We start from the raw sequence: 14,675 nt of genomic DNA, 5'->3' as shown, positions 1-14,675 counted from the left end.
CATTTTTAATTCAATCTCGAGGATTCGAGTTAAAAGTTATTCGATTCGATCTCGCGTATCGGTCTCTCTGACAGAATAAATGCACGTCGAGAGACAGATACTCGAGTATCAACGTTACGTACATCGGGCCCGTGATATACGGGCCTTGAGAGCAAGTTTGACGAGCGTCATACGCGTCAAGATTATAATATATTTTTAGTGTTTTTAAATATTGGTATTCGCGTGGTTGATCAACTGCGAATCGTAGATCTTGGCGAAGGAAATAAAGAATTCTTTCGCGCTATTGCTGCTGGAATTAACTTCCGAGAAACGATAAGAGTAATTGGGCCCGTTCGTCGAGAATCTGTCTCGCGAATAATCGCAACGTCGTTATCACGCTGTGAATTTTAGAGAAAATAAAGTTTGCATCGTTTCGTTGCTCGTATTTTCGCGCGGAAAGTACACGAGTAAAAAGAAGAGAAAAAGAATTTACAATAATAGGAAAAAAATACGGAAATATCGTAATCGATGTGTAAAAGAGAAAATGAAGACGCGGATCGTGAACGGAACGAGGGATTTAAAAGCAGAAAGTAACTTATCGTTTAGATAACGCGGATTAATTAGCGAAATATCTGGCGTCTCGATAAGACCGTAATTACTCGCGCATCGTTCTTAAGAAAAATCATACCGTGTATCGTCTCGCGTGCGATAAATCGTTCTGTACGCATAATTGATAATTTTTTTTTGTTGAAACGAGTCGGTACAATCTGTAATATTCCCAGGTCTGGATTGGATACGAATGTCGCGACAAAATTAACAAAAATTCGAGTTTTACGATGGAAACTGTGGGAGACCATTTAAATTCCAATAGAGTCGAGCTTTTGTACGACGAGAAATACTTCTTGGTTGAATCTTCTAAAAATAACCTAGAACCGGTAAATTAACTACGATATCGAAGACTTTCGTGGCTGTTTTTATCGAGTTCGACGATTCGAAGAAAGAAACAAAATCGGTTCGACGACTCCGAAAGGTCAAAGTTTCGTACCACTTTTTACAAAAATCATTTCAAATGTTCGAAAATTCTACGATCTGCGTTCTAGTTTCGATTAACACTCTCTCTGAAAATTCAGTTTCTTCTAGTTTCGATGAACACTCCCCTTGAAAATTCAGTTTCTTCTAGTTTCGATGAACACTCCCCCTGAAAATTCAGTTTCTTCTAGTTTCGACGAACACTCCCCCTAAAAATTCAGTTTCTTGTAGTTTCGATGAACACTCCCCCTGAAAATTCAGTTTCTTCTAGTTTCGATGAACACTCCCCCTGAAAATTCAGTTTCTTCTAGTTTCGATGAACACTCCCCCTGAAAATTCATTTTCCACGTTCGTTCCACGTAAACTTACAATGCAAAGGTACCGAATCGATGAACCCAACGCGCAATCTCTACGGATCGTGTGTTCTAGACCAGTGCTCTAAATACGATGGGAAAAGAACAATCAAATCGTATCAAATTTCTAGAAAGCTATTCTATAGAATAAACTATAGAATTTAAAACTCACGTGTGCGTGCCACTGCTCCAAACGTGTACCTTTCGCTAATAACCTAAGAAAATCCTCGCGACCTTCTAGAAACAAAAAAAGAACACACAAATATTAGAATTTAGTTCCACGTTTACGAGCTCTCTCGTAAAAGAAGGTAGAATTTTGTCCAAAAAACAAAAAAAACCGTTACACCAAAGTAAGAACGCGTCCACGCGAAGAGGATCCTCCCCACAGCGGAGGGTGTCGTTTTATTTTTAACCTAAATAAGATTCTCGAAGTTAAAAATTGTACGCGTCCTCCTCACGATGGACGTTGAAAGTTTCACGGAAGTCTTCGAGGTCGTGGTTTCGCGAGGCCGGTAATTTCTCGAGCGTGAGTAAGGAAGAGGGCAAAACGTTTCGGCGACGCGCAAAATCGAGTCGCGGAGAGGATGAGGAGGAGGATGAGGAGGAGGATGAGGAGGAGGATGAGGAGGAGGAGGAGGAGGAGAGACCGTGGCGATCGTTTCGTTGCTCTGGGCGTTCCTAAATTCGCGCTCATTACGGTGTAATTCGAGCCGATTACGTTCGCGTACGGTGGCAATTAACCGGCGCGCAGCTGGTCGTCGACCATGAATCGTTTTTCCCCTCGGTGGTCACTGGTGGTAATTCAATTTATCAGGATTCCATCGTAAACACTGTTTTCCACGGTTTCCACGGAACGGGCGATGGTTCCGCGGTGCCAGCCCCCGTTGGATTTTTTTTTTAACCCATCTCGTCGATGCCCTCCTCTTCTCCGTGTTTCTCTTTCTCGTCTCGTGTCTCTCTCTCGTTGGTTCGCGCTCGGCCCCAGGCATCTCGCCAGTATCCTTGGGCAAATTTATGCTTCTTCGGATTACGGATAATAATGGTTACCCTTGCGCCGTGGCGAGCTTAACAATTTGCCAGCTAGAATAACGACCGATTTTCACCCGCGGCGTTTTCTGGTACGCCCGGTCCAGCTTAACGCGTGATTCTTGGCTCTCGCTCGCTCACGAGTGTACAGTCGTTGACGTACGATATCGTTCCATTTCCAGTTCGATGATTGAGATTTTCCCGCGAGTCGCACCTTTCTCGTATCGTCGGTTCTCTCGCGACGATTTCCCAAACGGTGGTCAAGAATACTTGCGGCCCGCGTCGATCGTAAAATGTCCCGGTTCGATTGTGGGTCGTAACCTTGCACGGTTCCGTGGCGTTCGAGAGAAGAAATTGTACGCGGTATTGGCAAGCTGGCTGGACTTTAAACAGACCAACGCGTTGACAGTGGAACGAAGCGAATCCTTGGACGAGAGTTACGACGCTGACCGAGGAAACAAGACGAGTTCGAGCTTTTACGGGTGCCCCCCGAACACGGGGTATTTTTTCGCCTTTTTCTCTAAGTGGCGCGCGTTTAAGGGGTTCCGTACCGTACTTTGCGAGTATTTTAATATTTCTTTGTTTTCGAAACGCACAGCATCCCGGTACCGCGGAGATATGTATCCTTGGACGAGTCTGGAGCGATGCAGAGTCACAGAGTCGAATTTACAAATTAGTCACAGAGTCGAACAAATAAATTATGCTCGCGTTGGTTATTTTGTCGTACCACTCGCTACTGTCAAATTACACGAAGATAAATTTCGAGTGAATTTTATTCGAAACAAATTTCTACAATTTTTGGAAATTTTTTTACACAGAATTAATTCAATCAGTTACTTCTCCTTTCTACGCTATTTATCATAAGCAGACACGTGTCAATAATTTGCACTCTCTTTGCGCAATATCGATCGCTCAAAACAGTCGATTACTCGTAGTTCGTTCTTTTCTACGCGCAGTATTCATCGTAAACAGAAATACACAATGTGCACTCTTTTTGCGCGATATCGGTCGCTAGAAATAGTCTCTTGCCCTTCGTTTTCTTCCGTGCTACGTATCCCAAGCAGAAACTTGGGTAGTTTAGTCTCGGTAGTTTTTGCAACAATCTCCATTAGAGTAAAGCTCGACGAACGTTCTCCTACGATTAACAAAAAAAAAGAAGATCTTCTCCTACTTTATCCTCCCTATTCCCGTAAATTCTGAAAAAAGTTTGTCCCCGTTGGTTAACAAGCGATCCGTTCGTCGCCCCTCGCGAGTACCACCGAGACAAACTTCGCGTCCGTTTTCACGGTTACGGTTCGGTATTCCAAAGTGCAATTCGCGCGCTGCGAGTGTCGAGGCGTTCGAGCACGCCTGCATTCAGGGTCGAGGAAAGTTAAAGGGAGAGGTGCGCGCGAGGTATGTAACCGCTGAATGAATATAATCGTCGAAGGTAAACCGGCTCGAAGGAAGAAACGAGACGGTAGAAGAAGGTTGGGTACAATGGGTTCCGAAAATAAAGCGTGATCGATGAAACTGAAACAGGATTTTACCCTGCCCGATTCGAGGACGCTCGTCGACGTTTACTCGCGCACTGTCGCGTTACGAAATGTTTCTCACGGTAAACATGAACGTTCGTTCAGTTTCAACCCTTTCGTCACTGAGAACGAGACATCTCTGTATGACGATGTTGCTCGTCACAGAGAACGTAACACTGTTTGACAATTTGGAGCGAAGAATGAATCCATTCGCAAGATCATTCTACTGTTGGCGAAGGAAGAGTAAAGAACGATAAATAAATCGACGTTACGATTTTTACAAAACACCTTCCCTCTGTTCATTTTTCTTGTTTCTTTGCAAAATACGCGTCGTTCTGTTTCATTCTTACGAGTACTTGAACGTGCATCGTCAATGGCTACGCGACGATGCAACGCGAGATGTTTCGCGCGTTAAATGTATCCAAGGGCGAAATTTTGTATTTGAAAATATTTAGCGGCAAAGGATCCATGTATGGAAGATTTCTAGGACGTGGAATTAATAAAATTAATAAAATTAATATTATTGCGAATTAATTTCTTTATTTTCGGTACGCTCGGAAGTCAGGTGCAATTCTTGCGATTCTTGGAAGAAGTGTCTTGTTTCCTTCGCACATTTCGTTCGCTGAGTAGGGGTCGTTTTGTCGTTTGTGGGTGGTAACGTCGTACGAGCGATATCGTAACGTCGGATATCTCGTTCGTGGTAACGAAAGGGTTGAGCATCCCCCGAGGGACGGAGAACGTGCGCGCGTACACGCTCGAACACGAGAAGTGGTTGCTCGCGGCGAACGAATACGTTTCGATTCGTGGATTCGATTCTATCGACTCGAGTCGCGATCGATTCCCGTTTTTTTCACGTAAAGTTTTGCATCTCTTTCGAAAGCATCGAGAAACAACTCGGTTCGAAACGTATTCCCCGCGATGAGCTTCGAAACGTCGCCATCGATATCCATCGACCGTTTCGGCGCTTAGGTTCGTCTCGAGGACCGGTATCACCGTCCAGAATTCCCTCAACGATTTCTCCATTTCGGTTACACGAACAATTGTACTCGATCTGTGCTCCCCGAGCGCTGCTTTCGATCGTTGAACTCTCCGAAGCGATACCTTCCGATCTTTATCGACCGACGATGCACTTTGACAAGATTCCACGATGCAACGAGATTCCCGCGATAATTTCAGAAACGATCGCGTTCAAAATTCAACGCAATCGTAACGCAAACTTCGCACACCTACCGAAGGAAATTCTATCGAATTCTTCGCGAAGGAAATAATTGTATCGAATTCCAACCAAAAAAAAAAGAAAATGGTGTACAATTTGTACTTAGAAAACAACCGTCTCAAATTTTCACAAAAGGAAAATTTTCCTCTTACAAAGGAAACAATTGCTTCAAATTTCTACCAAAGAAACCCACACGTGTATCAAATATAACACTTCGACTGCAGTGCAAAAATTACACTCCAAGAAAAGGTATTTATTTCCATAACCGAGTCACCAGGAAAAACAAATACAATTTCAAAGAGACACCCCCACCACATTCTCGCGTCACACGCTTCTACCACAGACACGTGGGTCGTGAAACACCCTTCCAAGATTTCGTAACAAACGAACGCAAAACGTTTCTACGAAATCCCATCCGAAAAGTTTCCAATCGCACCGAAAGCGACGATACTCGATTCGAGAAGTGTCGGTTCTCGCGAGGTATCGCGCACGCTAGACGCAACGGTGTCACGCCTACGTGGCTCGAACGACCCTCGAAAGCGGTACTATTCCGCGCGTAAAATTCCCTGAATTCATCGAAAGGCTCCGCGCCGCGTATAAAAAGCAACTCTCGTTACGGGCGTAATTATGCCCGCGCCCCCGAGACGACCTCGCCGCGGTCCGATGCGTGCGCGCCGCGCGCTACCTTCCAGCCCCTTTCCTCTCGCGCGCGGAAAACGCCACGGAGTAGCGGACCGCGTCCGTGGCTGTTTTGCGGCCGTATCGATGTCAAGATTGTGCCGCAGCGAGCGTCCCTGAAGAGCGCCATGGACGACGCCCGTGACATTGTCGCGTCGCGTCGCGGCGAGGACCTTCTTCGCGGCGGGGACCGACCGAACGGAACACCTCCTCCTCCTGGTCTTTTTTCCCTATTGGCGGAGCGCGGGGTGGGGGGAAAGGAGGCGTGAAAACGAACGTCAGTTTGATCGAACGACACACAGAGGGTTGCGTGTACTATCCGATGGTCCTTTGGTCGATAGGCCGTTTCGTGCTATTTTTACACGTTTATTGTTCGCTTACGAGCGGTTCTCGCGACCAATGGAACTAGTAGAAATACTTGTAGCGAGGGTTTCCCTTTATCGTGATATTTTCGAGTCGATAAGGTCGCGAGGACGATCGATCGAATCGAAGACACGGTCGATACTAAGGGAGGATTTATGTTAACTCGTAGGTGGGGCGTTCGTTTCGATCTATGGGTGAAGGAAACATTTCATTGGGACAGAAGTAATTTATGAGGATTGTCTTTTTCTTAGAGTCGTCGATCGAGGAATTGTGGAATTTGATTGGGGAAAATGGAACAGGTTGCTCGATAAGTTTCGTCGTTCGATACGAAATAGAGCTATTAGGTTCGTTTTAGTTTTCTAAGTTGGGTACTACTGTTTGACGAATACGAGTAAAGTTTCATGCACACCTGTCGACTCGTTCGAGTGTATTTACAGTTGTTCGAACTTGAAGTGTTATAGTATTTTTTTTTTAATCGACAAAACTTATCGAACAACCTAGTATTTATTTCAACTTGTAGATGGTGCAACTTATGGGGACCAATATATACTAATTAACTATAAATAACTTACGAGGATTGTCTTGATTTTCGAGTCGTCGATCGAGGATTCGTGGAACTTGATGTACATCTGTCGACTCGTTCGAGTGTATTTACAGTTGTTCGAACTTGAAGTGTTATAGTATTTTTTTTTACAATGGTAAAAATCGACAAAACTTATCGAACAACCTAGTATTCATTTTAACTTGTAGATGGTGCAACTTATGGGTATCAATGAATAATAATTAACCGTAAGTGACTTACGAGAATTGTCTTGATTCTCGATTCGTCGTTGATCGAGGATTTGTAGAACTTGATCGACGAGAAGGTACTTCGAATACTCGAAAGAGCAGGTTTCGCATTCGTTGAACTCGTGGTACCTGAAACACGTGTACGTGTGGGCTGTCCAACCACGTTGGGGGTGGATAAACCGACTTTTTGCGTAGTTGAAATTCCGTGGGAAAGTTTACAACCCCGTTCCAAGTATCGGGTGTAATAGACGCGTGTACACGAAGTCTACACTATCAACTGTCGTTGACCGGAAATTTTATTTTACGTAACCAATACATTTATACACCTCGGTCACGAACCTGACCCTGTAACGCGATATAATTAACGTCCATGTACGATTTATCACCGTTGCTACGTTCCAGTGACATATCAACGAGTACTCCGTTATTATCATTATTATTATACAACGTCGTTTTTCCGTTTACCAGGAGAAAGTGTACGCGTGGTAAGAGAGTAATCTCTGTCACAAACTTAAACCTGTTAATGTGACGTCTAAACGCATCCAATGAGTCCGCAAAAAAGAAGTCAACGTTGCTGTCAAGTGTACTCGCTAAAGCTAAAGTAAATTTTTGTAGAATCTACAAAAATTGTAGATTCTATTAATGCTTCCCAGACGTCGAAACACGAAATACCCTGTACAATATTAGGATTTCCAAGGATGTTACGAATGTGTACCGATTTTCGCGACACGATACGATTTCATCGAAATTGCTCCAATTTATGTTCAGATTGTTAACACGATTGTAAACAATTTGGCCTTTAATGGGAATATCGTTGGAGAACGAGTTATTTACACTGAGGGAAGTATTTCTCGGTCCTTCGTGGATACGCAAATGTTTCAAGTGTGTGTATTAACTCAAGGGTCAAATGTGACCCCTGTACGTCATCCATCGAGACTTTAAACGGTCGACGTTCGATAACTGGTACACGTTCCGTGGAAGTTTCGACGTTTGTTCCAGAAACGCGTTCGTTTTATTCCCGCGGTAAAAAGATATTTCAGTTACTTACGTAGCCAGGTGCATCGATCATCCTGGGCAATGACCAGGTGACTCGTTTCTGGCTTCGTGAGATCCTTTCGTAAATTTTGTCCATGCTCGATACTCATCGGCGTTTTCCTAAATGTAACTCGATAAATTAAATACAAGTGTGCGTACGATTTGTGAGGATTTCGAACGATTTCGAAGCATCCAATATACCAAGTTGCAAGTTCGTACGAACAGTCTGTCGATATTTTCACAAAACTTCCGCGCGGATAGAAAATTGTTTAAACGTAACAATTTTTATAAAACAGCACAACTCCTTAGAATTGAGAAACTGTACAAAAAATTGAAAAGTACATAAACTATTGGGTTGTTCGGAAAGTGATTTCGTTTTCCAAAATGGAGAATACGTAATTTAATAAAATGTTTGTACAGTCGAAAAAAATCGTGTTTCATTTTTACCAAAAAAAAAAAAAAAAAAAAAATAAAAACAAAATGACATTTCGAGCAATACAATATATTCAAGATAAGCGAGAGGTAACTCGCTTTTCGTGTTTTTCTTCGTAACCGCTCGACTCTTGGGTGAAAAGCACGTTCACCCCGCTCTGTGTGTCAGTTTTCGATTCGAAATCGGCGGTTGATTTACGAGTGGGTCGCGTCGTCGATAGACGCAATTAAAAAGTCGCTAATGAACGTGGAAACGCGACGTGCGGCAGAAGAGAGAAACGGAAAGGCGATGGTATGCGATACACGAGGAGCCACTGGCCCGTGTGTCGCGTTCGTTGGGTTCTCTCGCGTACGAAGGAGAGAGTGAATCGAACGAAAGGGAGCTTGGCGAGAGAAGGAGAGATGGGCCGAGAGAACGACCGAGGGAGAAGGAAATATAGGGGAACGCTGAGAGAGAGAAAAATTATAGAGACCAGGAGAGAAAGAAGTACCGACCACCGGACAACGAGAGGAAGATACACGGAAGAGGTAAAGAGAGAAACACAGAAGAGATAGAGAAATACTGAGGAGATGGAGAGAGACGTACAGAGGAGATAAAGAGAGAAATATAGAAGTGATAAAGAGAGAAGTATAGAAGAGACAAAGTGAGAAGTACAGAGGAGACAAAGAGAGAAATACAGAGGAGATAAAGAGAGGTAGAATTACAGAGAAGATAAATAGAGAAAGAAATACAGAAGACACATGGAGAGAAAGAAATACTGAGGACGAGACAAATACAGAAGAGACAAGGAGAGGAAGAAATGCAGAGGACGAGACAAGGACAGAGAGAAATACAGAAGAGACAAGGAGAGAAAGAAATACAGAGGAAGGGACAAGGAGAGTGAAAAACACAGAGGATGGGACAAGGGGATAGAAAAACACAGAGGAAGAGACAAGGAGAGAAAGAAATACAGAGGACGGGACGAATACAGAAGAGACAAAGAGGGAGAGAAATACCAGAGGTAGGGACAAGGAGAGAAAGAAATACAGAGGACGGGACGAATACAGAAGAGACAAAGAGGGAGAGAAATACCAGAGGTAGGGACAAGGAGAGAAAGAAATGCAGTGTACGTGACGAGGAGAGAAACAAACACAGAGCAGTGGACAAGGAGAGAAACAAATACAGAGGTAGACGCAGAGAAAGAAAGAGAAAGGGCGGAGAAGGATGAAGCCCGCGAAGGATACGCGAGAGTGAGAAAGGCGGACGTGGCGTTGGGCGAGAGTGAGCGAGACGGAGCGTTGAAGAAGCCGCGAAGCGAAAGAAGGAAAGGGAGAGGAGTGGTTCACCTGCATTGCTAGCATTGCGCCGGCTCAAGGCCAGAGAGTCTGCGAGACCGAGGACCAGACCGGGTCGGGACCTCCTTCCTTCCAGTTTCCTGCACCCTGCTCTCTCTCTGCCTTCCTATCGTTCTTCTTTCTCCGCTGCGTCCTACCGCTTCCAGCTTCTCCTTTTTCGTAGCTGCGAGCGAGCGAGCGAGCGAGCCAGAGCGCGAGCCACGTTCTTCACAGCGGATCGACTTCTACGATGTCTGTTGTTCTCAGACAATTGCGTCACGAGACAGACTCTGGCTTCCACGGTGTGGACGAACAGAGCACCCGTACGAAGCGTCACGGTTCGATTTTGGTTACGAATTCGGTGCAGAGATATTTATCTACGAGTCGTAGTGTATACCCGGTTACGTTGCCTTTCCACTCGAACGACACCGTTGAAAGACCGAGCGACGGTACGTCGAACCTTTAAGCCGCTATCTCGCTTAAAGGAGGCGACTGAGAGACCTCGAGTGGAAAAATTCGGTACAGTCTGATTGTATCTCGATCACTCCTGGAACATCTCGCGGGGGATCCAAGTTGGCGGAAGTTGTACGTTTTTCAAATAATTCGTACGTCGAACCTTTCAGCCGTTTTCTCGCTTAAAGGAGGCGACTTAGACATTGAGTGGAAGAATTGGATACAGTTTGATTGTATCTCGATTACTCCAGAAACATATTGTAATACGCGACTTTTTAAACTGAATTATTCGTTCCTTCGGTATTTTCGCGTATGGTTAAAATTAACGGAGATATCGTCTCGTAACTGAGTTACATTCCGTATGTACAGTCCGCGGTTGACGAGATGACTCGCGAAAGGAACGCGCGTCTAATTGGTCAGGCTGCAAAAGATCTCGTCTCACGTCACACGTGTTTAATCAATTTGCATCGAGAAATGAAATATTCCGCGCGTTGTTTCTCCGTAATCTACAGGCGGTAAATTACATACGTGTACGATTTAGAAAAGTGTGTATTGTTCACGATACGGGCCGTGTGTCAATGGCACGGATAGTTCAAGGTGTGTTTAAATTACCGAGGCAAATGAGTTTAAAAAAAGGACGCCGCTCGCGGATTATTCCGTACTCGTGATACGAGCAACTCGACTTATTCCGCTTCTGGATGCAAATGGGTTAATTGGGTCGAACGACGAAGAAAGTAGACGAGTTGTATCGGGATCGAGCGAGACAACGCGAAGCGAGTAACGTCTCGCGGGACTTCTTGCGAGCTGCGCACAGTACCTATCAGGAAGATCATCCGTATAATCGAATATCCGGATAACGACGTCACGAAGCATTCGCGATCCGGATTTCGGATATTCGAATTCCTCCAAAAAAATTCCAATTTTCGAGCATCGGTACGATGTACACGGTGATACGATTGGCAACCGCGAACTCGTAATTCCGGGGGAATAAATTTTACGATCGTGTCTCTGTTTCTGATGTTTGACAAATTATTCGAAACAGGGGAAAGAGAATTTGTTGGGGGATATTTGACGAATCGTCGAGCTAGGGTTGTTCACATGTTTTTTCTTCTCTGTTTATCGTTCGAATGTTTTTATCTATTTGTAATGTATAGGTTCTTATTTGAAATATTGGGATTATCCGGATAATCTTTCTTAACTTTAGTCGGCATTCGTAGGAGAGCTACTGAGTTTGAGTGACTATAATCGACTTTCCATATTTTGTAACTATTTTATTTCGAGGAGGATATTTTTTTTTAAATCTTTGCGGTAGGAATTTTTGTTTAAGAATTGAACAATTTGGGCTGTGTCTTGGTAATCAAGGCTCATGGCAACGTGCCTTACAAGGGAAGCAGATTACCGTACCATTCCGATCGTCATTTTATCAGCAGTGAACAGTACACCCAGAACAGTACCCCTAGAACAGTGCACTCAAAGTAGTACACCCAGAACAGTACATCTAGAACAGTACACCTAGAACAGTGCACCCAAAATAGTACACCCAGAACAGTACACCTAGAACAGATTACTCAAAACAGTGCCTCCAGAATAGTACATCTAGAACAAAATACCTAGAACAGTAAATTTAGGACAGTACACCTAGAACAACACATCTACAACAGTAAACCTAAAAAATTACACCTAAAACAATACATCTAGAACAATACACTTAAAATAGTATACTTGAAACAGTAAATCTAGACCCGGATTAAAATGTATGGAATCTGATTGTACGAGACTTTTGGTAACCCCCTTGTTCAGAAAGCGAGGCGGAGAGATACGTTTAAAGAAAAGCAGCGATAGAAGTTATTGTTCGCTTATGCGACGAAAGGCTTACAACGAGGACTCCTCCACCCCCGAAAACTGTTACCCAGAAACGCGATCCTCCAAGCATATGCCCCCTATAAGCCAGACCTTCCAGTACACCTAGAATGGTCAGCGAAGCAATAGTTCTGACCGTGGGTTCGTCTTGTTTGATTTCAGGTTGCAAAATCAAGGCTCTCCGGGCAAAGACCAACACTTACATCAAGACGCCGGTACGCGGCGAGGAGCCGGTGTTCGTGGTGACGGGTCGTAAGGAGGACGTGGCCCGCGCGAAACGCGAGATCCTCTCCGCGGCGGAGCACTTCTCGCAGATCCGCGCGTCGCGCAAGAGCTCGTTGGGCGCGTTGTTGGGCGCGCCGCCTGGGCCGCCTGCGTCGGTCCCGGGGCACGTGACGATTCAGGTACGAGTCCCGTACAGAGTGGTCGGTCTGGTAGTCGGGCCGAAGGGCGCTACCATCAAGAGAATCCAACATCAGACGCACACCTATATAGTGACACCGAGTCGCGACAAGGAGCCGGTGTTCGAGGTTACGGGGCTACCGGAGAGCGTCGAGGCGGCGAGACGCGAGATCGAGGCGCACATCGCGTTGAGAACCGGCACCGGTCCGAGCCTCGACGACTCCGAGCTGCTAAGCGCGTTATGCCGCGGCGGTCTTGGCTCGATCCTCGGCTGTCTGGACGCACCGGGCTCGAACAGCTCCCACGGTTCCAGCGGGGCGTTCTCCAGCAGCGGGAGTTGCAGCAGCTCGTCCAGCAGCACCGGTGCACCTGGACTGAACGAGCTCGTGGCGATCTGGGGCGCCGGGATGGAGAGGGACGAGGGACTGGGCGAGTCGCCGTCGTTCGAGTCCCAGGCGGCGTCCGCATCCTCGATCTGGTCGTTCCCCGGGGTCGTGCTACCCTCGAGGCCGTCACCGCCGGCGTCGGCGAGTCCGGCGTCACCCACGGACTCGTTGCTCGGCGGCGGACGACGGGAATGCGTGGTCTGCGGCGACAAGGAGGTCACCGCTGCCCTCGTACCATGCGGACACAATCACTTCTGCCTGGACTGCGGCAACCGTGTCTGCGAGAGTTCCGATCCAAGCTGTCCCGTATGCTCCAGGCCCGTTTTGCAGGCGCTTCGTATCTTCTCTTAAACAACCACGAGACAACCGAGACGAACGAGAGACAGAGAGAGAGGGAGAGAGGGAGAGAGAGAGAGAGGGAGAGGGAGAAAAGGAGGAGAGAGATCCTGCAGGCTCTTCTTTCGCGGCGCGGCGCCCGGTACCCATCATCAGCGCGGCTATACCGATGATTACTACTCACCATTGATCTGCTCTTCGACATTGGCGGCTCATCCAGGAACGACGGCGCTGGAGAAAACGCCCGACCGATCGACCAAACGACCGACCGACCTACCGACCGACCAACTTAACCACCGACCGACCTAACCACCGACCTAACCACCGACCGACCGACCGACAGACGCTCATCCCGAATTTTCCGTATAGCTCGCGAACCCCCGATTCGTTACGACCGCGGCGCGCGTTATTCCACGGCGACGTCGGGGGAGCGAACGCGCACAATGTCTCAATTCCACTGCTGCCAATAACCTCTTCTACGCGCCGGGAATGCCCCGATATATAATATTAACAAATAACGATGGTCCTTGTCGCGTCGTTCCCGCCGACCGGATACAACGAAGTCAGCTTTTAAGTTCTACGAGAATATATTAGAACATGAGAGACAAAGAGAGAGAGGAAACGTACTCGCTCATACATACACACCAACCATCACCATCACCATCACCGATCACCGATCACCAACGCCACCACCACCACCACCATCGCCGTCAACCATTGTTTTTTCATATTTTAATCCCTTCGATACGCGAACCGTCGGGCTCGCTGGGTGTTATTTCCACCATCGCCCATACCGAGACACCGAGCTGTGTTTCTTTTTTCTTCTTGTTTTCTTGAACGAGACGGAGAGCGAATCCGTGACCCGAGATATCTCTACGATACAATGTGTGAGAGAAGGATCGTATCCGTTCGACTTCGCCGATCAAGGTTGCCTTCGAAACGTCATCGGGGAGAAAACCGATTCGTGGACGCGCGCGGATCGATTCGCTGAAAAACACGCGAGAGATCGTAGGACCCACCGTGACGACGGATTCCCGCCGTAGGGGAAAACGGATATCGGGACCCGGGGTCCCAGAGCTTTCTCATCGATCGCGATGTCGTTTCGTAACATTCCATTCGCCGGTTGCCGCTGCATATTCGTATCGTGTTCAAGTATTTATTTTTAATTTTTTTTTTTTTCTCTTGCTTTTTCCCCTCTCGAAGAATAAATTCCTTTCGATCGAAGGCAGCCGCCACCCCCTCGAAAACGCGGAACGGACGACCGTCTTCGTCGTCGGCCGTTATCGAATTTTTAATCGATAAAAAGAAAAAAAAGATAAAATAAAAAAAAAAAAGAACAAGACTATGTTTTAGCAAAGACGCGCGTTGCTTTTTTATACAATTGACAATCCGTAAGAGTTGAAGACTTTTCGTAATTTTTTATCATCGCCTTGGATTTCTCTGTCCTTCTTTCACAAATCGTTTCTCCGGTATCGCCGCGAGGACGGGACGCGATCGTCGCGCGGTCGTA

General features: G+C 46.2%; 1 protein-coding gene across 1 annotated transcript in view; it reads left to right on the top strand.

Annotated features, from left to right (window-relative positions):
* Positions 1 to 13,305, top strand: part of LOC143152737 (RNA-binding protein MEX3B-like) — an 83,952-nt gene extending 70,647 nt beyond the window's left edge. Inside the window, exon 2 of the mRNA XM_076323169.1 lies at positions 12,204 to 13,305. Coding sequence (XP_076179284.1) covers positions 12,204 to 13,180 — 977 coding nt within the window. The 3' untranslated portion in view covers positions 13,181 to 13,305. The remainder of the gene's footprint in view (positions 1 to 12,203) is intronic.
* Positions 13,306 to 14,675: the final 1,370 nt, after the last annotated feature.

This window comes from Ptiloglossa arizonensis, chromosome 11 (genome assembly GCF_051014685.1).
Source record: "Ptiloglossa arizonensis isolate GNS036 chromosome 11, iyPtiAriz1_principal, whole genome shotgun sequence".
Taxonomy (NCBI): domain Eukaryota; kingdom Metazoa; phylum Arthropoda; class Insecta; order Hymenoptera; family Colletidae; genus Ptiloglossa; species Ptiloglossa arizonensis.
The sequence above is the reverse complement of the archived record's forward strand: the minus strand, read 5'-3'. Positions and strand labels throughout refer to the sequence as shown.